Source organism: Zosterops lateralis, assembly GCF_965231275.1.
Source record: "Zosterops lateralis genome assembly, chromosome: 8".
NCBI classification, from domain to species: Eukaryota; Metazoa; Chordata; class Aves; order Passeriformes; family Zosteropidae; genus Zosterops; species Zosterops lateralis.
In genome coordinates this window covers 12,952,556-12,979,086 of record NC_139768.1, presented here as the reverse complement: position 1 = coordinate 12,979,086, position 26,531 = coordinate 12,952,556, and the positions used below count along the sequence as shown (strand labels likewise).

At 35.3% G+C, this 26,531-nt stretch overlaps 1 protein-coding gene across 9 annotated transcripts in view; it reads right to left on the bottom strand.

Moving 5' to 3' along the window:
- The window catches only part of CPEB3 (cytoplasmic polyadenylation element binding protein 3), an 88,873-nt gene that overhangs the window by 43,590 nt on the left and 18,752 nt on the right, over positions 1 to 26,531 (bottom strand). For 5 of the 9 annotated variants that reach the window (XR_014590643.1, XR_014590644.1, XM_083866781.1 and 2 more), the window contains 2 exons: positions 24,108 to 24,267; positions 13,025 to 13,081 (listed from right to left, as the gene is read on the bottom strand). Coding sequence is in view for 7 of the 9 variants with exons in the window: in XM_083866781.1 (XP_083722907.1) it covers positions 13,025 to 13,081; positions 24,108 to 24,267 (217 nt within the window). In the remaining 2 variants the exon portion in view is untranslated. The remainder of the gene's footprint in view (positions 1 to 13,024; positions 13,082 to 24,107; positions 24,268 to 26,531) is intronic. The other 4 variants (XM_083866783.1, XM_083866787.1, XM_083866782.1 and 1 more) reach the window with 3 other exon arrangements.

Genomic DNA, 26,531 nt, shown 5'->3' with positions numbered 1-26,531 from the left:
CCAGGGATGGAATTATAATTAATTGATACAAATGGTTTATAGGGGGGTTGATTACAAATATAAATATATTTATACTTTTGTAAGCACACAAAATTAAATTCAAAGGTAATGGATCACATGGAATTGATGTAGCAAGACCTAAGGATCAATACCATACTGGTATTAACAGCACAGGGAAGCAAAGGAAATAAAAAGAGGGGCAAGGAGAAAAATCAAGACAGAGAGACAGCAGTCAGAAGAACATGTACACTGAAAATATCAGTAATTGTCTCCAGTAGCAAAGGACAGATTACAAAAAGAAACAGTAATCCTGTTTATGGAAAATGAGCTAACAAAGTCAGGAAAGATGTTCTCACTGACACACAACATCAGCCTGATTTTTTTTTTTTTTACAAATATCAGGCACCAGAAAAGTGTTGATTGAAAAGAATATATTGAATATTAAACACTGACAGATCACAGACACAAAAATCCACTGAAGTAAAAATCCTACCATGCATTTACACATCAACATAAACAGGGTAAATGCCACAATCAGAGAAGGATGGAGAGATGCTACCTTTGAAAGACTTGTCAGAAATGGCGGGTTTAGAGCATAAAACAGACTTTTGATGAATATCCCATTAATGGACAAACAGATCATGCACATGTATAATCATATGCATTTCAACATAAAAGAGAACATTTGAGAGAAAAAAATAATTAAGAATACTACAACTACAACTGTGTAAAAATATCACATCAGAACACTCACTGAAAAGCAGGAGATCTGAAAATGTCTCAGAGATTTACATTACTGAAGAAATAATTTTTTAATTCCTGCCCATCAACCTACCTTCTTGTGAAAAAGTAAACAAACAAGAAACATGAGCCATTAGTGGAAGACGACATATCAAATTAATAACAAGGTGTTCAACTAAAATACAGCTCTGCAGAGAAGACTGAGTTCTGAAGGAAATAATAAAAATTGACAGCAACTTAGAAAGCAAGGCATCACCTCTAAGCACCATGCCAGCTGCTTGGCGGTCTACAAGCACTGCACTCACCTTAAATAAATGCAAATGATGTTCCTTAAGTTTAGAGCTAAGTCAAGTATAAAGCTAAATACAAGAATACATTTAAAATAATGGAAAGCATACAGACAAGGGAATAGGGGATGACTGTTCACAGTCTTCTCCAGCAAGGGAAAAATAAACTGCATTGAACACAATCAGTACGTGCCAAGGCTGAAAGCAAGGCAAAGTTTGGACTTTTTGGGATGTTGAAAAATTTATGTAAGCTTAGAAAAGGCAATGAGTAAATACAGGAGAAAAATGCAATCTAAAGCAATAAATATTAAAATATCACCTCAAGAGACCCCCCTGGGGCAAATTTCTGGGAGAACATTACAGGAAAGCATCACTAAATGCACTTTTTTTGTAACATACTCCTGTACCCCTCCCTGGGCATCTTTAAGTTGTCAGTGTAGCAAAATAGTTTGGGCTGATTTCCCACAGTGGTGCTTACATCTGTACCTGAAAAACTGGTTGTAAAAGTTTAAAAACAAGGTACCAGGAACATGACTCAACAGCTCGAAACATGATACCTACAAAGAAATGCTCCTCTCTTTTCTCAAAGGAAACAGAGAATCAAGTAGAGAACTGAGAGTTCATGGCAAGCCTCAAGAAATGTCTGAACAAACCTCTTCTCTCTGAAGATGCTTAGTCACAGTGACAGAATCAAACGCTAATTAAAATATCCAAGTATAACAAACATTAAATGAGTCCTTGCACAGACTTGCCTGTGGTTACTCTGCATATTATCCCAATGCAAATGGTAAAAGCAATAATAGAGAGGGATATATGAGAATATTTGATAACCAACACATTTTTTAACAGACTGTTGAAGAATTTCATGCGTAAGGTTAAGAAAGCTCAAAGCCAACATTATAAAAGTCAAGGTAATGATAAAGCATGAACATCACAGACTTTAATATGAATGAGGCAAGTCAAAATCCCTAACAATAATGACAAGACACACACACACAAATCTGCTTGTTAGTATGGAAAAGCCTGCACTTCACACAGGAAACAAATCTTGTGGAATGAAACATGCTTCTTGGTAGTGAGAATAAAACAAATCTGAAAAGCCAGCACATTCAGAACCTGTTTGTCCTGTTTTATTTTCACTAAAATTTGTATAAAACAGTCTAAATTACATTCATCACAATTACTTCTGAATTACTGTATTTTCCTTCTACAAATAAACATGAAATGCATGTAATTTATAGTATCCTACTGATTCCCACCTCCTTTTCTACTTTGGTGCCATTTGATCAATCTGGAAACACCTGCTACAATCTTAAAATAAAATTAAACAGTGTTCACGTGCACAGAGTGTATACCCTACTGTATATACTCCACATAATTCCCAATTTGTTTCAGTACCATGAAAGCACTGAAGAAATCTAAGTATTAGAATGCTTTCAACATCTGTTAACAGTAGCCTGATCTCTGCAGGTGGGGAAGAATAGGAAGGTAAGTTTGTGAGGAAAATTTGAATCTTTTGGTTCAGATTTAGCAATCAAATAAACACTGAAATGAGTCAGCTTTGAACAAATCAGAGCAAATTCTTTATTATAAACTGTTAGTATGGCTTGTACAGCCTACCACCTCAATCCATACAAATCACAAGCCCTCAGACACTATTGGTCTGTGTGATGGATACATCTGTCTCTAAGGTTCTTCAAAAACGTGACACAAATTCTACATTTGGGAAAGGAGGCAATGTCACCTGCATAGCTGGTAGAGAACTTCATGGAAAGGAAGATAAAATGAAATTTAATGATAAAGGACCCCATGCAGATGGCACTGCCTAAACGTTAATTGTTAAAAGCTGCTATTATCACTGTTATTTTCTCAATAACAACCATTCTGTGTAAGCTCCAGCACAGGACACAAATGTAAGCTGCATTAGTGGCTTGCTCAGTACAGCTGTTGGGACTTGCTATTGTCCTTGTTCATTCATCTCTCAGAATAAACTGATCTACAGCACTGTACATTCATAAAATATTTTCAGTTCGCTTTTATGTTTTAAGGGCTGTCTATGATGAGAGACTGTTAAAATGTGCTCAAATACTGTATCTTTTCAAAATGATTATCAATATTCACTGCTGAGGACAGTTACTAGTATTGGTACTCACACATGCTCTATCTGAGGTAATTCAATGTAATGAAGTCTAATATTCAGCAAAAGCTGTTCCATGTAAGAAAAAAAAGTAATTTTCAAATGTTCAATGCAGCAGTTAAACTTTGCACTTCTACAAAACAAACAATCAAACACCAAACATAAACCTCAAACCGATCATTTTTTGGAACACTATGCGTTTCAAGTCACAAATACGTGTCATGAGAGTCTTTACATTCAGTCATCCTCCAGTTCTCTGGTAATAGCAACACACTTCAAGTTATCAGCTCAGGACCATCATTGCTTTAAGATGCTGTTAAAAGGGAGCTGTTTTGCAAAGGAAGAATATGAGATTGATTTATATGAAGCAATTGATGAACTAAATAATGTTGAAATCGGTAACATCATCTTATCACAAGAAAACTAAATATTTATTTCTCCCACTATTCAGCAAACAAAACATTTAGTAAATACTTTTACCTCTTCTCCGCCCATAGCTCCTGGCTGCATGTAAACACAGAAGAAAATTGTCGGTACAGCTGGCATTAGATTTAGCTCCAAAAGCAATGAAAATGTATCTTCTACCTCTTCTCCTTTTCCCCTCCCACCATAAAGAAGGAAAAGACATTTAAAAGTGAAAGATGAAATTTAAACAACCCAAGACAAGAAAAAAAAGTTGAAGATGATACAGCCAGGGAAGAAAAAAAATTTAAAAAAGAACATACCTGCTGTGCAAGTTTTCTACATAGCAAAGGGCAAAGATATTGAAAAAATCAGGCATATAGGACAGTATTATAAAATAATAATTTAGGATTATGGTTTTAAGTGGCAATAAACATCTAATTTTGCATTTTATTAAATAGTTGTGGAGAACATATTTTCCAGTTATGTTTCAATTTAAATAATTACCATATGTAAATGCTAAAATTCTACTAAAACTGAATTCAATAGCCAGTACATTTAGATGAATAAAACCAGATTAACAAAATGCCTTCGTAACTACCAGAATTAACACAGCATTTCAATGAGATATGCAACAATGGCAAATCCACAATGTTGGACAACTTTAGAATGATATTTTGTGATGTAGTGGCAAATGCAAAAACCAGCATTCTTGATCTGAAATGTTAGAAAAACAGAAAATAATCTGGAAAACGTGTGCCTTCTACACAGGATCTCCCATCTATCCCAAAAGCCATCTATCCTTCCAAGGTAATCAAATGTGGAAGGCTGGGGATCAAGCGGGGTTTTTCAACAGAAGTGAGCTTAGGAAAGCGGTAATGGAGCTTTGTTTTGTTTCTTTCTCTCCTCATTGTAACACTATCAGAGTTCCTGCTCCTTCCAAACCCCACCTCTTATTTCTGAAATAACTCAGTGCCCTCCAGTCCAGCCCTACACCCCCAGGTGTCCCACCAGACCCCTCAGCATTGCCTGGCTACTCCTCTTCTGACCGACAGGCCCCGGGGTACCAGGGCAAGGCTGGCCCTCCTTCAGCACAGGCACCCCTCTTCTACCCAGGCAGCTTCTTCCTCAAGCCCTGAAGAAACACCACACCCCCACATCTTTTTTCTTCCACTATCAGTGAGGTCACAAAAAGGCAACTACATGAGTATGTCATTGGGGGATTAAAAAATTTCAAGGGCTACGACGACCTGCTCTGCAATTTATGTTTCACATGAAGACAGCAGGAGCTGTTTGTGTGAACAGCTCCTCAGCCACAGTGAGGTGGTTGGTAAACCCTGAGAGAGACTCTGTTTCTTGCAGAGCAGGCAATAGTGAGAATTAGTGCTACAGTTGGCTTTGCAGCAAGAATAAAAATTGCCCTCCTGCTTTCTAGTTACCGCCCTATTTTATTAGTGATTGCAATGGCAAAGGATCATTGTCAGATCTCTTGTAGTAAGTCATTGTCTCGATGAATGCCCACATTCCCATAAAAGCACGTTTCAAGGTATAGTTATGGACACATTCTGAGACCAATTAATCTGAAAGAGGTTTCTCAGAATGTTACCAATCTAAAAATTAAAGAAAGAAGTATTATTTCAGTATGAGATGAGAGACTCCTGTGTTTCTTCTGAAGAAAATAGATTTATATGTTTAATGTAAACTTTTAGGCTCTGATCAAGACCAGTACGTGATGCCAGAAATCTACCACAGGCTTCTGTAAATTTTAAAATATCCTATTGCTACTCATGTATAACACTTATATGCAATACTGCACTGCAGAATAATACTTTTATCCTATATTTGCATTCACACACAATCTTTATGTCCATAAAAGTTAGTGAAACTCACTGAAGGTACATTTGCCTGTAAATTCCAGGGGCAAAATAGTGCAATTCACTTAAAACAGGAAGTTTAAGTGCAAGTCACTTTTTGCTGATTTAAAAACATTGTATCACATTTAAATACTCAAAGAAGGTGAAGGTTCACCATTGTTGTTTATATTTTGTATAATACATAATTTGAAAATTATCTCAGTTTTAACTAGTATTTATATTAAAATGATAGTTTTTTCCAAGCAGCTGAGTTATTCAGCATGACAACTTCAGAACCTCAATGCACACTTTATTAAGTTGCTTTCTGCGGATGTGAAATTTGAATGTGTAATTTGAAACAAGTTAATTAAAAAATACCCATCTTGCTCACAAGTCAAAATTCACAGCACAACAGATTAAACGGCAGGAATAGTTTATCAGGTAAATTTCATAATGCCTCCAGTTTGAGTAAATTCTTAAGAAAACAAAAATAATTTAGAAATTAAATAATTTAGAAATTATTCTTGAATGAAGAGAGAAATTTTCATTCTCCCAAATTCTCATTTGGGAGAAAATAAGATTACTGCACTATTCAAACAATGAAATTACCAGAGCTAAGTATATAAAGTTACTTTCTCTCTTTGGCAATTCCAGCAGAAGACAAAAAGCAACTGGGAGCTCCTTAAACTGTACCCCTACCAATGCATCTGCTCCCCATGTATTGGTTTTGGTGCCACACATAAATGTCCTTTTGCACAGAAAACCATCTCCTGGAATGTTTCTAAATGCAACATACATGATTCTTTCCTAGGTACCTCCTCGACCATCACAGTATTAAGGCAAACCCAGGTGCTTTCAGAGGGGCTGAGCACATTTTCCCGTATACAAACTGCACTGATGGATGGTGCAGCTCACAGTGGGATCATCCCTGTGTTGGTGTTTGTCCATCCTTAGCAATGTTCTGTAACTGTCAGGTACAGAGTTACATAACTGCTGTGGCCCAAATTGCATGGCCTCAAATGCAAAGGAACAGCAGATTCTTTTTCACCTGCTGATCACTCTCCTGAAACTATTAACTCACCTCATCCCAGAAGCCAAGTGTATTTTTATGAACATGAAACTGTATCATGAAGAACAGAACTTTAAGTTTTTAACAAACCAGAAGAACAAACTCTCCAAACCTTAAATCTTGCAATGCAATCAAAGAAACTCAGTGTTAATGCTTTGGAATTCCTCAAAGCCTGCAGCTAAGATTGCCCATTGTTGCAATAAATCAAAACTCACTCAAATGAACTGCTCAGATTTTAACTGCATCTCAAGGCTACATGAAACTGGTGGAAAAAGAACTTTTCTGGGATTTTTTGACTGCTTTATCATAATATGGGACTGAAACTGCACCTTGTATTTGTATCAGATAATTAGCAGTCCTAGGAAACAATAAATTTGTGAAACTATAAAACATTAACTCAAAAGGACTACATGCTCTCCATATCATAAATTAAAATTAATTTTACCATGTAATTTCAAATTTAGAAATAGGCAACAAGACTTATTTCTATTACCACATTTAATGGAAGACTTAATAGAAACTATTTTGAGATTTTTTAAAAATATTCTTTCTTCACTTCTGGTATTCATCTTGTTCATGCAATTATGTGGTCACAATATCAAAGATGCACACTTCAAGAAAATCTTAAAGACACATCTTAAATTGACATAAAATAACATTACCTCTATGAAAAAAAGAGATCAGGTTTCCAAACCAGAAATTCTAGAGCTATACCGGCTAAAGGAAAGTTTATTTGACAAGACTGGGAACCTCCTTGATTTATAAGGTACCAGAATCTTATTTCTAGCTTGGAACACTCATTTGTATTCTTGAAGCAGTCAGCAGTTCAGAACAATACTTGCTTTAGGACATTATGAGTTATGCAATGATTTTCTAAGATCAGAAAGGAAAATATGTCAAGCTTTTGCTTTTGAACAGAGGGTCTCTGAAGTTCTTAGGAATCTGGAAGTTTACAAGTGAATTAAAATACCAGGGAAAATGCATTCATTAACTGAGGGAAGGTGATAGAATCAAGTATAATTATACAATGCATTTTTCTGCAACAGAGAGATCATCTAGACAAATTGCAAAGATGGACACTCATCTACAAGCAGTTCAAAAGGTGGTTCTCAACTTCCACTGATAGATGGGCTGGATGTGCAGATGGGTGCTACAGTAATTTGGTTATATGAACCTCAACAGTCCCTTTTGTTTGATTTTTTTCCCAATACTAATGATGCAAGTATTGCAGCACTCTCCCTGCTAACATATGCTCATATATATATATACAACTGAATCCCATCACCAGAAAAACACAATCTACATATAAACTGGATGCAGCTAAGTCCCACACACTGGGCCTCAAACACTTGATCAACACATGAACTGCATTCAATACCCAAAACTAGCTTAGATGTCCTTTCCTGAGGCATAAGAGCAGCCAAGCAACTATGCAAGAGGGAAGGTTTATCTGTTTTCATCTTTTCATTTCAGTTAAAAAAATCTGTTAACAATAAAACTCACATTTTTAACAGCCAGGCTGCTTCATCTCTTCTAGCATCATATATAATGCTCTTGGAGTAGCCTGGCAAATCTTAAAATTCAGAGGAAACAGATGGCTCTAACCCACAAATAGAGAGGACAACAAAGATGAAAGAAAAGCACATTGGTGAGGTTGTGAGGCAGGAAATGCAGTGGGGAAAACAAACAAACAAATAAAAAGGTATTAAAGAGCTACCAAGTTGCATTAAGAGGAAGATGATTTAAGAAATTTTCCTCTGCTAGAAAAAGCCTTTAGCAGCCACTGATAAGAGATACTGCTCCAGCAGCAGCCAAATCGGATCTCTGGAAATGCAGAATCCAATATAAAAAACTGAAAGGAAGAAAGAAGAAAAAGCAAACACTTACTATTGCTCCCCTGCTTCCCCCTTCACCCTTTTAAAAATTTAAATAGGTACAGAAGGGACTTTGAGCTATCAGCAAGCCCTCCTCACAGCCTCCAAGGCAGCATCAATACCAACTGCTTGTACACTGGTTCTGACAAATGTAACAAGGTGATGTGCAGAGTTACAGTTCCCACACCCGGGGACTCCTCTGAACCCCGCTGCCTTTGCTATCTCACACTTCAGCCATTTTTTTCCCTCCAGTTATATTAACTCAGATCTCCTCACAACTAAATCAGGTCTCGTTTTGCAAACCCCTTAAATTCTTTCAGTGTTTTTTATTCCTTTCTGTTATTCTATCTATGCTATTAAGATGGTGACACATTAGTAACCCAACCTGGCAACAGGGCTTAAGAGCTCAGCAAATTCCTACAGGCAAGAACTAAATTATTAGATGAGATTGATGCCTCTTGGAATTCAGTCACACACTTGCCCAGAATATTATGACTACAAAAGGAAAGCTTTTATTAGCTATTAAACTGCCAACCCAAGATCTTGCAAGACAAAAGTAATTCAAAAAAGCTTTCCACTTGGAGCAGGTTATTTTAGGGTATAACAGTAGCATTGGCAAAACTTTTAAACATAAAATGTTACTCCAGCAACTTTTATATCTAAACACTATATGTGTTTGAAAGCGACACATCAGGAAGAGCCAATAGCTCTTAAGGACACAAGGTAATTTTAAAAACAACACATAAACATGAAAAAAAAATGAAATAGTTTTGTTGTCATTACATTTCCTGTAATGGCATCAACTCTCCCACATAGATGGGATTAATAAAACAAAACCAAAATCTCAACACAGACATCTAAAAGGTGCCCCAAATCCTTTTCTTAATGTCTTTTCCAAATTATTTTATTCTGAATAAATAGAACTAAATTACACTAATGAAAAGACAGTCAGATGGAGAGCAAATAGTACCAGACCTCACAGATGACACATTTTTGTATGAGACAAGAATGAACAGTGGAAGCAGATGGAACATTTGTAGCCCAACAGGACTGCAAAGTCACTGTACAGAGGAGCTTTACGAAAAACAAAATTCCAGCATTTCATAAAGGGGTTTTTCTCATTTGTTCATTTAACTACCTTTAGACTACATTTATTTTACAGAAGATTGTTTGGATTCCAGCACAACAGTTCAGTGCTTCCTTATAAGATCACACACCCTCATTTATTCCCATCTCCCTTTTTCACCTGCCACACTTCCCTCCCACTGAAGCAATTGTGGCTTTCTGGAGTTTCCAAGAAGCCCTAAAGACAGCTCACCACCTACCATGTAGCTGACTATGCATTCATGCTGATCACTCAGTCCTAGTTACCCAGCTAATTAGAAAGGAGCATATATTCAAGAGAAGAAATGGCTGCAGAAATCTATGGCTACAAATTGTATTGAATATTAGCAAGAGACACCTTTGAGTTAAATTTATGCCACATTTCCCTTACAAATTACAGTATCAATTATTTTAATAAGGTGCTGTAGATGAAAGTTTATAAAAAGTTCTTGTACTGCTTAGCTCACTATGAATGATACTACTAAAAAATTACCTTTTGTCGCTAATTGATTCAAAACACTATTCCAGTTAGAGAAATTTCACTTAGATCTAGTATAGACGAACGCTATACCATTTCCCCTTCAAAAATGCTTCCAATCTAATATTTGCATCCTCCTTTTGTTTAGATGCTCTGTAGGATTATACTCAGATCTCTCGGAATATTTGAACATTGCATTCCCCAAGAGAAGCCCAATTCTGAACTAAGAGCATTTATAATATAAACATGTTTAGACACATGTGCAACTCCATGTACACAAGCATAACATCCCTAATGACATGAAGAGATTCAAGAGTGCATTTAAAACTAATCTCTTTTACCCCACGAGTGTCATTATTTCAGAACTAAGGGCTTTAAGGTGGTGATGATTTAGCCTTGCACAATGCTGAACAGAATGGTGGCAGCACACTCCCCTGTGCTGCCAGCTAAGCAACACCTGCCCTCAAACCAAACAATGCCCTCCAACATTTACAGACAGCAGCTCAAGACAGGCAGGCAGGAAAATCCCCAGTTTCAAAAGGCTGTAATCAGTAAACAGGAATAACAGCTGAAGTACAGTTGAAAGTGCTGCCACAGAGGATGAGAAGGAGCTTGAGACAAACATCCCCTGGAAAACTTCCCCTCTCCCTACACCATGTGAAGTTTTGCATTGCTGTTGGCATGAGCATATGTTGTCTTCCAACTTCAAAAGGTTGCCTACATTGTCAGTATGAAACTGAGCTTTGAGTAATAAATCTTAAAGATTATTACTATGTCTTCACAGGAAAAGAGAAAAATGCTTATGAAGCAATGACTTTAAATAGAATGTGAAGGCTGGATTTGCAGACTCAGCAGAGAGTGTTTTGTTTCACAGAAATTAAACATAGATATGACAAGTATTATGATTTAAAGACATTACATAAGTTCTCAAAATTATTCCAAAAAATACTGTGATGAAGTATCTTTTGGGAATTTTTCTTTAACTTATTTTATTTTTTTAACCCAAATTTAACAGCCTTTGCAGCACAGAAAAGTTTATTTCGTTTTGAGCTAATTTTCCTTGGTATACTTTCTCATGGCAGGGAAGAGGTAATGAATGACATGGGAATTACCTCGTTCTAAATTTTTCAAGTTTAGCTGCATACAAAAAAGGATTTCAATCACAGAAAGTAATTTTTAAGCTTGTGCACTTCAATATTTTCTTTTATTCTTAGCCTTTCAAAGATTTAAAAGCAAAACCCAAGAGGCTTCACAGTACAATATTCTAGTTCAGGGCTCTCACTAATGGCCAAAAATGGTGTGGCTTTAACCAGTAAAGAAAGGAAGGGAGGAGAGTTGCAGAAGAGGAAAAAATATATGGGAATTTATTCAAACTTTGGATTTGTGCTTAATTTAATTTCGCATAATTTGTATATTTATGATTCCAGCCTTATTTAAGTCTTTAAACAGTTAATATTTGAATAAACACATAATACTTTTAATTTTGAAAATGCATAAATCTATATAGTTTTGGTCCCTCAGTTAGCTATATTGATGTTTTAACCATGTATCAGGACTATAGCTACAAAAGATGATTTTTTTCTGTAAAATATTAGAGTATATAGCTGCTATAAAGTTTTCAAAGAAATTAAAAAGAAAAAAAGCTTTTTCTATTATTTTCATCAAAAAGTAATCAGAATAAAACACATCATTCATTTAAGATAAAAACAAGTTGTCCCAAAAGAGTGTAACTTTTTGTTTTAGTTTTTCATTCCCATCTTTCAAAAATATGTTAGACTTTGTAAGAAATACTACTACATATTTCATCATAACTGCCAGATTTTAAAGGTAACTTAAAATTCAGTCATAGTATCCCATCTTCACAAATATGTTTCTATTGTTTGCTTGTTGAAATGCCCACTTTAGAACAACAAAAACATTCTGAGACCAGAATTTCTGTCAAACACCTGACAACTGTACTGTGTAGACCTTATTTACACAGAGGGGAATGAACAGCTTCCTCTTTTGATAAAGTCTTTAATTAAACCAAAAGTTTCTCTCAGTTAATTATTTGATTTCCCATAATTTCATGTGCCATAAGAAAATGGGGTTTATATACTAACTATGACAACAAAAACTCCCCAAAATATCACCTCACCATTAACAGTGTAAAACTAAGAAGAGCACAAGCAAACTCTTACAGGTTTCAAAAGCTGACCTTTAAAGCCCAATGTTAAACATCTTACATCTTGCCTATTACAAACTTTCGGTTCTTCACATCTATAAATTATTCTTTGCTTGACACTACACAAAAACCCCTGCAGTTCTCAGCTATACACAGTCTAACTTACATAGACAGTAGAAAGGCAAAAAATTTTAGACAATGTCCAATACAACACTGTAAAGAAAAATGGACATTTCAAAGCAGTTAGCATTTCTCAGGATTAGAAAAACAAATCTCTGCTTTGGTTTGCACGGTTCAGTTCAGCATTATGCTGGTGCTGCCTGACACCGTCTCCCACCCTCCCCACATAGGAACTGTCTTCCAGATCCATTCTGCCAGGTTCTTTGAGTCTGTATGTTCATGACTGGACTTCTAATTTTATTTCCTGACACAAAAAAAAGCAATAATCTCTCAGTGAAGTGCAGATTTCCCTCATTATTTAGATGTCTAAACATTCTCCCAGTTCCTGTCTACATAATGAAAACCAACAAAGCAAACACCATCAGTCCATGTAATTGTATGCAAAACTTGTAACAGCTCATCCCAACAGGAAGAAATATGTCTGGAGAGATCTCAGAAATTAGAGTTACAGCCTTAACACACATACACACCCACAAAAGAGGGAACAAGAGAGACTGTTCTGTAATTTTCCATAGCAGGCATTATGAAGCTTCCAGTGAAACACATAAAGCCATTACAGAGCTAATATTAAGAATCAGAAATGATTGATTTATGAAAAACATTTTCAGAGAATGAACATGAACTTCTATGCAAACATTGTACATATTTATCTCTGACTGTGCAGCTACACACACAATAGATGTAAGAAATAATATTCCATGTGGCAACATAAATCACTAGACATTAACTACTTACTATTAAGAGCCATAATATTGTCTGTTCCTGGATGATGGAAGTTTATTCCCATACGCCCTGCAATGTAAGCAAAAGCTATTTTCAACTTTTATTTCAAAACTGAATTAAATTCATTAATGTGAAAAGTTTCTAAAGGGAATGAACAGTCAGGGCAGCTGAATCTTCTATCTTTTGAAGACAACTTCCCAAAAATACACATTTAAAATATTAAACAGCACAGCACCTTCAGTATTATGTATTCAAAATACTGAAAAAATAAACAATGAAACAATTATTTTAATACATTCCTTTACTTTGCACTAAGAAAGCATTATGCTTACCCTTTCAAAACAAGGCCTCAAGTTCAACCTTGCTGCAGTTATGCCATTTATAGTTGGCTTCCAACAATGAGTACAGCATTACAAAACTCCATTTAATTGGTAAAATAAATCACTACATAATACATGCAGCACCAGAAGCTTTCAAGTTAACAGATAGCTGGAGAGAGACTTCTTACCCTGGTTTTGCATTCTTCCCTAAGAATCTCCCATCACCTACCATTTCGGATAAGACACTGGGTTGGAAGGAATATTGTTCTAAAGGAGTACATTCATATGTACTTTGAAAAAATTGATATTCTTGACCTAAAGGAAACTTAGTCCAGAGAAGCCTACTCTTACTGTTAAAGCAAGAAATGAGCCAACACAGCAGCAGTGCTGTTCAGATTAGTTTTGGATACCTTTTAACTGAGCTGAAGTATTAAACCTTATCCTGAAGACACTTTGTCATAGGACTTTTTAAATTAAACCACCCAAAAAAATCTGCAAGCTGTAATTCGTACTAGTCCTTACTTGGAAAAATATATAAAAGTATAATTATAGCCATTAAAAAATTATTCCAATTAAGTACATTAAGTAACTTTATGTATATATTGTAATTCCATTTCATATGCTTTTCCTATCTCTAGGTCTGTGGCTAAGTTTGGGAGCTAAGGAAGAGGTCGCTTTCCATTTCTTCACTACAGGGACACTCAAATATGGGAGCTCAGGATCCACTCACTATGCTGAAAAACCAATATAATGGTTATATTCCTATACTTCTGCAAACCCAAGTTTTAACAAACAAACTATGGCAAAACAGAACTAAAGCCAACCCTCTCCAATATTTTTAGTTCCTATTGATAATGAAAGGCTTCTATTTCCAGTCACTGAAACTGCTGTGCTGTAATGAATATTCTTTCTGAACAGATGCAGCATGAAGTTTCAATACACTTCTGAAACTAAGTCATAAGGAGGTTAAGAAAAGTAAATAAAGCTTTTCTTCACACTGAAGTTTTCTCCTGTTTTTTTAGAAAAAAATGCCACCACAATAAACCTATGAAGCAAAGAGCACCTCCAGAAAGAAGTGGGGAATTGAAGGCAAATAGAATTTCCATTTTTACTTTCCAACTCCTTGAGCAAAGCTTCTTAAAGAGATGATCTTCATTAACCACATTTCCTAATTACAGACACAATTCTCCTATACATATTTTCACATTAATCTGGCACTGCAGAAACATTAAAGCTGCTGTTACTTCATTTAGTATAACCTTTGCTGAAATACTTCAGGCATTTCTCCAAATGGACATTAATTCCCTTTTCCTTAACAGTGTATTAATGAGTGTGAGGTTACAGGTATTACTTGTAAAGAGAAAAGGTGTCTGTACTAATTTTGTACTTTAAAATTAATACTTAGACTAGAAGAAGAAAAAAAAAGGAAACTACTATTAAAAAAAAAACAGAGTAAAATTTGAATGCATAAAGCTTGGATGGGTCCTTCTCTTTTCCTTTGCTGAAGATGAAATTCTGCTGTTTGACCAGCTTCAGAAATAGAATCCTATCTGTGACATCTGGGTTTGGTTTTTTCCTCCCTCCAGGCTGTCACTGGACCAGGTGCTGCTTGTGTGACATTTTGTCACCTGCCCTTGGCCTGCTATTTTTAAACAGTTCTTGTCAGCTATCTTTTAAGAGGAGCAGAAAATACAGAGCAGCACAAGCAGAAGGACATGTTCTCCCACTGAGCTAAGCCAGCGTGCAGGATAATTCTGTACATCTTCACAGGTCCCTCATGCAACTCTACAGATTAATGGAATCCTTTCAAAACACACACACCTGTATTAAAAGCATTCAAAAGAGACTGGCAATCTACCAATCGTAAGGCAACAAATTAATTATGAACAATTATACAGCCTTTCATATTGGTTATAGTGTTTTAATATTTTGTTGCTTGAAGCAAATTATTCAATTGAAAAAAAGAAGCCATCTGCAGATTACAAAACTGCATAATTATCTAAGGAACAACAAGAGAGCACAGAAAGGAAATTATATATTTTTTAATTTAAAGGTGTGATGCAGAACTGTGAAATGTAATTAAAAATATGTAGCTTCAAAGACCTATTTAGGTGAAACAAATAAATGCCTATTGGAAAACAATCAATTTTAGGAAAAACACACGTATGTTACCTGAACACTTACAAAACCTTTATAAGCACGTATTTCTAATTATAGTTATAAAATCAAATCTCTAGTTTACTTTTCAAGAAGATTAAGCACACTAAACAGAAATGTAGAGAAGTTAAGAGCACAGAAGTTATGAATCCAGCAGTTCAGTGAAATCATAAATAGGAACCCTTCCAGTAACAACATCCCCACTACTTGTATTCAGTGTACATCTGCCATTTTCAGTCTGCCTGTCTTAGTTTCACAACTATTTACTGAGTCTATTTTCAATTATGTGCTTTATAGCATATACTTTTCAATTACATTTTTATAACATACATGTCTTTGCAATTCCTAGTTTAGAAAGAAAAGGTCTAGTTGTATACTTCTTGCTCTTTAAACACTTCAGAGCATAAATGAAGGCTTGATGATTCTTGTGTAGCCCAGACTGCACTGTTGCTTATCTTACATCCTTAAATTTCTTAAATTATCTCTCCTATCAACATTTGGAGAGACTTTTCTGGCTGAACTGCCTGGGTGCTCTGCTGCATGTGCAATATCATACTTGTCATGGCAGAGAGCCCAAATCTTTTTTAGAGCACATCAAGTCTATGCATCTTCTCTTCTGTACTATACTGGAAATGAGAAGTAAATGAAATTTAACTTTACCTTCTTCTTTGTAAAGGAGAGTAATGATCTTGAATGAATTCTGAAATTTTTCTAACAACTAAGGAAGTATATCCTTCCAACATATGAATCTTTTTTGATTCTTTCACAAATAAACTTCTTAAAATTGTCTAGATAATTTTTAGTTACATGATCAGTTTTGAGAAATAATGCTGTTCCAGAAATAGTAAACATGAGTATCAGACTCAGTTTTACTACTATTGCATTTCTTCTTTTATTCTTTTATTCATTTACTCCTCCTAAGTGCTTCATGGTTTTTTGAACTGCAACCCCAGGATCAGCCCCTGGATATGAACACTCACATAGTGAAGGACCTTAAAGACTACAGTTTCCTATTCTAAACTTTTTTTGCCTAACAATCAACATTCCAAGAAACAATGTTTATTGCTTATATACTGAGTAAAATTTCTTGCATTATTATACCTCATGATTTGCACCAAGATTGAGCACTTATACCAATTCAGCAATTAGTATTTGGTGTAATATTTGCTAGAAAATAACAATGTTGGTCTGCTTTTGACCTGTCCTGAACTTTCTGGGAATGTGAACTTCCTCTCACATAATTCTTAAGATCACTGTTGATTTCAATTACAATTTATGACTATACAATCCTGTGGCAAGGTCAAATGAAACTGGCAACAGGACTAGATCTGCTCTATTTCTTTAGTAGTAATACCTCCTTTATCACTCTTTTCTATGATTTCCAAGTTAGTGCCAACAAAAGGCACTAAAAAACCAAGTAATACTTATTTGGATAGACAGGTAACAAGTGAGGTAGGGTAAAGTTTAGACACAGAAGAGTGCTAAAAACCAAAGCAAGACCAGAATATTACCCCAAACATATGAAATAAGATTATTCATCTGATTCACATGTATTTAGGAGCCCAGTTTACAGCATAATCTACAACTCCACAAAGCCTCTCTCATCCCCCCACATCCCCAGCTCAGCCATGAGTGTTTGCTCCAGGATTCACAAATGGCCATGAAGCATGTGTGCATATACAAGACTTCTAATATTTTTTACCTTCTAATATTTTTTAACCATTCTCTCTCCTTTTCCCCAAAATTACAGACATGTAAAACTATGCTGCATTAACTCAACATGCATGCTCAAGACAACTTCACCACCAAGAATGCTGTAAGCAAGGGTGCACATAAAAAACATAGAACTAAAACGTAGCTCTCTGAAGAAGTTTATTGACTTTATTCTCCCCACACTTTTTTATGTATATTTGTCATTTGTTCATACCCATAATTTAAACACCTACACTTATAGGTCTTCAAAAAACCTAAAATACTGAGCAGAACAAAAGTACTATTGTTTGCCAGAAGGGAAATAGGAAGAACTGTTACTGTGTTCACATGCATATACTTTAACTGCACAAAAACATATTGTGGCAATCTGAAGTGCGTAATTATCAGCTATGAATATCACTAATAAAACTTCTTCCTATCACTGACTAAGAATATATATCCTATTAGTAGGGAAAGCAACCTATAAACTAAAACAGAATATACATTACAGTGAAATGCAGACTTCATAAGCAAATTACATTGCTCCAATAAAACACAGCAGTCTTGAATAAATTTAAGTAGGGCAAATATTTTTAGCTTGAAAACAGTTATATTTTCAAGATAATAGTACTTTGAAAGCAAGACTTGAACTCAAAGTTAAATTTGGCATTACTTGTAAGTGGTAGACAAGTATTTGTACACATATGCTCATTCTACATGAAGTTCTAGAACTGTATTCAAAAGAGCAATATTGGTATTTTTCACTGGCATGTTTGGGTGGGCTAAAAAAAAAAAACTGTATCCAAGCAGACTTTTCCATCAGCAATCCATACTAAAATACACAAAACCCTCAAAACAGTAGCAAAGTGAGAAAGAAAAAAAGCAAAACAGCTTTAGGTCTTTGTGAGGTCAGTTTTCAATAGCACAATGAAAAAAGGGAAATAAAGAGAAGGAAAATTTGCTATCTCTATAACCACTTCTCAAACTAAACAAAGCAAACAAAAACCCCCGACCCCTCCTGACCAAACAGATTCAGCAGGTCAAAGACAAGGACATGCTGGTTGCCAGCAGCAAATTAGGAAGTATGATCATACTACAGGATCCTTGCAAAACGCACTTATTTAAGAAATATCAACCATTTAATGACCATACTATGTCCTGAAAAAAAAAACATTAAAGAGGATTTTCTTAAATAGGCAGAGTTTTAAATGGAAGGGCAACATACTCTCTTCCCTTCAAAAGGATTAGCACGAGTGGCCTAATTTTAAACACAAATACACGTGCAAACACATCTGCCTGTTCGCTCTGTTTTTCATGAGTGTTTACAGAAAGGGGGCTGATGAGCACTGAGATTTTGGCAAGTGCTGGTACACTGCACTTTTTTTCTAATGAAAGTGTTGCAAAAAGCTCCAACAGTGTAGCACCAAATCTAGGACTGAGATGACAACACTCGTTCTATTTGCACGACCTTTGTGTTCAGCTGCTGACTGCAAACACAAATATGATCCATTCACCTTCATTTTTCTTAGGTCATGTGGCAAACTTAGCGCTTTGCTTACAAAAAGCTTAGGGACACTCACAGCTGAACAAAATCAGGTGACATGTACCGAAATTAATGCAAATCAAAGTGGAAAGTAAAGGTCCATTCTGTATTTATTACAACAGCCTTAAGCTGCATGTAATCTTCAAACACTTGACTGTCAAAAATGTGGTTAATTTAAATGTGAACAAGAAATCTTAAATTTTGCTTAGTTTTCATATGACCTGATAGAATCTTTATGAAAGTTACGAAGTAGTAACCCAGTAACTTCGGTTTTTTATTTCACAAATAAATGGGTGACATTAAGTAGTGAAAACCAAGATAAAAAGTTTCCCTACAGATGCTATTTCTGCCTCTGAACTGTGGCATATTTATATTTAACATCTTGATCACTACTGAAATATCACGACATAAGCAACACATGCTTTATGTATCTTTCTACAGTATGATATCCATTAAAATTAGACATAATGAAGCCTACTCTTGAAATCTCCCTGTACAAGTGTTGTCCCCAATTATTTATATTTGAAGTTGTCACACTGATACTTTTAAAAAAACAAGAATTTTTGGTAGGTGAGGATTTATAAATTACAAAGTTTATTTCTGTTCTGATTTAGAATAAAAACCAAACATTACTGCTATCTAGTGTAACAATAAATTTAAAAGAAATATTTTGAAGGACATGATTTCTCTGTTTAATTTTATACTTAGTTTCATGACCTGTCAGTAGCACATGTGCACAGCATATGATCTAACACAGCTGAAATATTTTATTTAATTATTTAAAAATAGAACAAAGGCAGCTGCTAGTTACTACTGATCAAAATATTTTTTATAGATCAGAATGCCTCTGTTTGTGTTGTAATGCAATAGTTTGACATGGATAAGCATATTGCAACAGTGACATATCACACCACAGACAGGAGACACTTTCATGTAGGAAAGAAATGTTCTGGTCAGTGATAAGTGGCATCTACCCATAGCCATTCTGATAATTCACTTTTGACCTACACTTTTAGGTCAAGGCAGAATGTAATTAAAAAAGGTTATAAAATACTGCAAATATAACCTTTCCTCATTAAAGCAAAACTGTCCCTCATACTTCTGTAGCGTATAATATATTTTACTGGACACTCAAAAAATAAGTAAGACTGTTCAAGAAAAACATCTTAGGAGATACTGCAAATTTCTATCAAAGAGGCCTCGTTATGACTGACATGGGGAACAGCCAGATACCCTGGGCCATACACTGTAATTTGTCATTAGCCAAGTGAAGCTTAACAATTCCTTTACTCAACTTTTTTTCCTTTTTTTCCCCTCCTTTTGAAAGAAGGAAAGTATTTAGAGTATTGACTGAAAGAAAAGAAAAATGTTGAAGCTGGTCTTGATGGTAGAGAAAGCAGGTAGGGAAGTCTGCCAAAGTGTCTTGGGACAAATGAAAATGAGAATTCCTTTTCAATTAATTTACGTTCCTTAAATCTCAAAGCACAAAAAAGGCAAATGATTTGTAAAGTTACACAGTTCCCAGACTATGAGGACAGAAAGACAGGAACACACAAAAGGGTTCCCCTACCTGGCAGGAAAAGCTGAGGAAAAGAAATCAGTTTTAGAAACAGAACAAGAGCTGACTCTGAGCACCTTCTCCCAAGACTGGGCTCATGATAAAATGCAACTTAGATGGACATGGTGGTAATTTATGCCCAGAAACTTCACAGCTAGATTTCAAATCTCTTTTACAGCAAGAAATACACAAAAAGAACTTTAGTGACTGAGTGACCCTGGCTCTCCGGGCTGGAGAGCACCAAGCCAGCCTGCCAATCAGACTGGCTCAAGGAACATTGCAAGAGTGAGGATCAGACCACTTCTACTGCACTAACAAACTGTCAGACTTGCTCTGCTCCACTCTTGGAAGCAATAAAAACATTCCTCCCTAAAAAAATGTCACTTAATCACATGCCTTCTTGAGGCCAAGTGGATCATGCTTTAAAAGAAGTGATCTGCTTTGGTGACCTTGAAATAAACTCAATTTCCACAGCCTACAGGACAAGGTCTGACCATACCTCAGACCGAGAGAAGGGTATGAAACTTCAGCTACTACAAACAAGAGGACAGACCCTCCCTTTCTTACCTTGAGCTTCTCCACTGACTCCTCTGAACTAAACAGAGCATGAGGAACTCAGACCCCAAAACAGGAACAAAATATCCCAGAAGCATTTCAATTTGGTTTTCCCATCAGAACCTTTAATGGTTAATCCCCTCACTCACATTCCAGTTGGGAGCTCTTGTTCAATACCTAAGAGAATTATGTTTTGTTCCAAGTATCTGCTGGGACATGAAGGACACATATGCCAAGAAGGATGATGTTCCAAGCAAAGTTTCAAACTTCAGATAAACTGCTTGCAATATTTCACTCATGAATACATATACAGGCAGTACTTCTAAAAATAAGTATTTGCTGGCAGCAGCAGGTTCAGGAAATGATCCTGAAACAGCTCCACTGGCTCTGCAACATGCAGTGGAGGCTCCAAGAAACATATAGTTTTTCTAGAATCAAATCTTCCTGTATTTTCAAAATCACAGGATTTTGGTACTCACTCCTTTCACTTAAAAAATTTGGATAGTAAATGTAGGGCAAACTGACCTGTAAGCACTGCTAGCTGTGATTGTTTGAGAAAAAAGGGCTCATTTACCAAAAGAACAATTTTAAAAAGTCATATGAAAGCCATCTCATTGCTTTTATTTTAAATTAGGATTTTTGTGGCTGCTTTATTTTGTATCTACAGAAGAAACAGTGCACAAACCTAAGAGAGGACAACCAGATGCAAGAGGAAGTAAAGATTTTTAAAAGGAATAAACAGTTTATTACCAAAGACAGAGGTGGTAAAATGAAGAGGAACTAGCTCAGAGAGCTGGTTAAGTTAGTAATATTCCAAATATTTCACACAAGAGACATTCACATGCGTTTCTCTACAAGGAACTGAAAAAAATTAAGCTGAATTACGAATTGGTTACAAATACATAACCAATGTATTCAAAAAGGTTCAAAGTGAAAATAAACAAAAATTTGGCAATGACTTAAAAGCAAGCCAAGGCAAGCAGAATTGATCACTTACTTTCTGAATCTGTTAACAGACTAAAATTTCCTGCTACCTTAAGGGGGAGAGTCAGAGGAGAGTGAAATAAATAAGGAAAAGCAAGTGAGTTTAGAAGATGACAAAGTGAAATGTGAGGAAGGTGCAGAGGACAGCAGATGAAAACCTTCTGCACCTTTGTAGAGAAGAAGAAGTGGGATGTACAGGAAAACAGTCAAGACCAATTTTCACAGAAAAAGAAACACCAAAAATGCAGTAAGAAAGTGATTTGATGACTAAATCCATTTTTGGAGAAGAATGGTTTCCAGGAAATGATTCAGCTAAATTAGTAACATAGATCCATTTAACACAGAGGAAGGTAACACCTCTTGCAAAGGGAGAATGAATGTGCCCTGAAAGAGCCTCTCCTACAAATATTCCAGTCATGCTGCAGTGTGAAAACAGGAGCAGGGAAAGGGCACATGAGGCCAAGTCAAGGCTGGGGGCTGGCAAAGTCAGCCCTGTACTTACATAGAAGAGAAGAAATTAAGACAGGGAAAGCAACTGTATCTTTGGGGGAAAAAACCCATCAACCAGACAGGCAGAGACACGAGGAAGTAACTAACAGAAACACAGACTTCTCCAACAGCTACTGACTGGAAGTGAGCTCATTGGCAAGGCAGGAAGGCCAAAAGAGGTGAGAAGCACTGAATGAGAAAATGAAATAGTTAGAAAGAGCACATCCAATCTGAGACAGAAGCCTTTGTTAGAGCAAAAGCAAAGTAATGGTCCCACTGTCAAATGGCAAAGATCAATTTAAACTTTAGATAATATCTGACTTCAACAATTAATATCAAACAATTAATATTAAATACAATTAACATTAAATAACAATTTCTAACCCCATCTTTGTAATTTTTTTTTCCACACTCAGATTCATATGGAAATTCATGCTTAAAAAATTAGTCTCTATTTGTATATGTCTGAAAAACTCCATAAAAATCATTGGAGTTTCAGCTAAAATACATTGCATCTAACAAGATACAACAAATACTTTGATGTATTTACTAGCTACTTGAATTTTATTTAATGTTCTAATGCCAACCACATGAACCATATATCCAGTAGAAATGTCAATTTTGTTGAGCTTGGTTTTTTAAGTTCTACTTTAACCCTTATTTTAGATGTTTATGATCAGAATAGACATGAGAGTACATTCCTTGCCATTTTAGACAAATAATGGTTAAAGACACATGAAGGCTATGGTACAGCAAATTTCAAGGTAACAGTGGAAAGCACAGGTTAGAAGATGGTACAGAAGCCAGTTTGTTTGGGTTGTGAAGAATACCTGTAGCCAGAAAGATGGCAAAAAAAGCACAATACTTTTGACCAAGAAAAAATATTTTTACAAATGGAGAGGAGAGTAAATGAGGCAGTCATGACATCAAAAAACATGTATATGAGCATTAGCATAGGAAGTGCTATACACAACTAAATTTCTTCTTTGTGCTCTGACTTCCTTAGCGTTTGGGAATCATTTCCTGTTCAATACTTCCTTGGTATACAGCTTACAGCTATCTTCAGTCTTATAAGTCAGCAAGAATGCATATCAGAAAGAATGTGTACCTATTTTTGAACTTAACCAATGAAAGATAAAGACAAAGGAGGGTGCAGGTTGATCAGGAATTCAATGAAATGCTGCCACACCTTTTACTATACTATCAGCCAAGTATTAGAAATGGTTTCATCTCTAACACAATACCTGGTAGAACAAAACACATTTTAACACCATAAATAATCAAAACTTCCCCAGTACTTAATAATATCTAATATCTTTTGGCTTCCCCTAAGAACTTGAAATCCAAATTAAGATAAATTTGTTTAAAGGAAACCTGAAATAACTGTAGAGAGTAATCTTGATACAGTGGTTTTAGTTTAGGACCAGTGTATCCCAGCTCATAACCCACACATAAGTGAACCTACACCTTTGAAAAAGATGTTGGACACAACAACTGGACTTTAGTTGCATGAAGCATTTTTTGGAATGACTACAGCAAGAGATCTCACTCTACAATTTGCTGATACAAAATCCCATGTTTCAGATATGCCAGTCAGATAATACTATGATTGTACACTTACAATAAATGGATACACATTTCACCTTATCTTCCTAGCAGAGAAATGTATCTTAAGATGGGAAAACAGAAATTTCACATAAATGGAAACTCATTTATTAACAAAAAGCTTACAGAAATACTGAAAAGCTGATTTTTGTTTAAACACCAAGCAAGCATGGACATATGAATATTCCTAACCTGTAAAATGATTCCTCCACATTATATCAGCGAAACTCATTGGTGGGCCACTGGGAGGGTAGTGTTTACCTTTCAGAGGCTCATGATCAGTCCTTATCATATCCATTAAGGAATTTTCCAAAGAGTGCAAGTTAAAAGTGTCATAGGGCCTATTCCGGTCCTAGAAGAAAGAAAACAAAAGAAGAAAAGACAAGTGTTATTGCAAAATTTAATTTTCTAACATAGGCTCATTTCCTGTCATATAAATTCCAGCATCCAATTCTACATTTCTTCTTGATAGAACTTTTTATAAGAAAAAAAGATTTATAAATATGTCTACAGTTGTTTAAAATTATACCCTTCATTTTGCCACTGCTGTTTTCACCAGTACAGATATGCAAAGAGGCTTTTAAATATTTCTAAAAATATACACACAAGCAATAGCTAATTCTAAACATTATCATTCAAATAAGAACTTAGAAATAAATCAGTATTAATGCTTACACTGGAGAAATGACACTGTTTCAGAGATTTTTGGTTTACAGCTTCATTATCTGCTTTCTGTCACTGTGCTCCCTTAATATCAGAGCAGAAGCAAGCAATGCTCAAGCAGGCACCTTTGTGCCAGAAAGTACCAAATAATTCTTCAAATGTCTAACATTAATCTGACAGGTTTAAGGAAAGTACACTAGGTGCAAGGGAAAAAAAAAGGCAAGCTAGGATAACACTTCCACTGTAGGGCACTCAAAAACCTGAGCAAGGGCTGGTCTGTATTGTTTGAATCTCCCATTTTTAATTCACTGTAGTTCTGCTTTTGCTTTTGGTAAGTAAAAGGGAAAAAGAAAAGAAAAACAAAACCCAGAATCAGTCTTTAGCAAGCCTACTAGAAGAACAAGTTTCAAAGTTCAGGAACAATTCCATGGAGGAAATAATCAACCAATGTCCATGTATCCAGAGTACTGTACACCATAAAACAGTATAACAGAATGGTCCCTTGTAGCCATCCTATTGCTTAAAAAAATTAATTTTCCTATTCTCATTAATATCATTAAAATAAAGAGGGGGAGGGAGTTGTATACTATATTATGGTACAGTTGATAAAGAATGGTTTAACATTCCACCCTGCAAACTGAAACCTTCTTTGTAATATGCTCCCACAATTCCTGGAACAATGCTGGTTACTAGAAGACATTCTTGCTTGAAAAACTAGTTTTTAAAATCCTCAGAGTAAAAGCAGTATCCATAGAAAAAGTAATAAAATTCTGTCTTAATCAATATTATTTCTCTTGAACCATATTGTTCTTATGCTGTCTTTAAATAAAACTAAAGAAGAGAAGGGAGTTCACTGGTATAATTAACCTTTCTTTTAATATTCCTGTTCTGGAATTAAAATAAATACACATCATTAAAAGCTTGCTGTTACAGAAAACTCCAAAATACAGATAATCTTACTGTCAAAAATCACATGTTTCCACAGTGCCTACTCTAAAATGAAGACCCAATTTCCCTTATCCAATGTGCTAATGTTGTATTTTCTGTAAGTGGACTACCATTATTTTCTATACACATTTATTTCATCTATTGAGCATTTTTGGCAGTCAAATATGATGTTCAAAGAATAATACTTGATTTCTGTTAGAAGCTATATTAAGTACTGAAGTTCAAATGTTCTCACTGATTTTCAATTCTCATTGTTGATGATTTTTGTCTTCTACAGTTGCTTTGAATTCCAACAATTGTATTTAAACAACTGTATTTAAAAGAATACTTGTTCACCTATCCAAGCAGATCAATACATTGGAACATAAAATAAAATGTAAGTCCAGCAAATCGAAAGTAGAGCCTAGGGGAAAAAATAACCTCAAACAAACAAAAACATCCAAAATGCTGAGGTTGGGGTGGTTTTTCTCCAAAAAGAATACTTTGTTTGGTTAAAACAACCCACTTCTTAGTAATATACACTAGGAGAGAAGTTTGTTTTATTTTATAATCGCTTCCTTAAAAAAAATGCAAGGCTAAATTGAAAAGAAAATTGTTAACTTCGATGAAAAAAAATCCATTCTACTGATATATTAATAAATTGATTTAATAGAATCTGTATTATTCCTTAATCAAAGAGAATCTATATAATTCCTTCAAAGCAAAACTTTTGTTGTCCTTTTCTATTTGTGTCTTTTAGATACATGTACTGCATGTAAGTGGTCAGATGCTTCAATACCCAACAATAACATCTTCTTGATGAGAAAATATGAATGCAAAGATATAGCTTATATCCTAAACAGGGATAAGGAAGTCAAATGTGTGCCCTGATCTGGTTTACTATACAGCCATAGCAGAGCTGAGCTGGCAAAACCAACACTGGCAGGCGAGCAAAAGGGCAGGACTGCTGCTTTTGCCACAATGGTAGTTTATTCCAGCTTCAAACATTCCTGAGATTACAGTCTT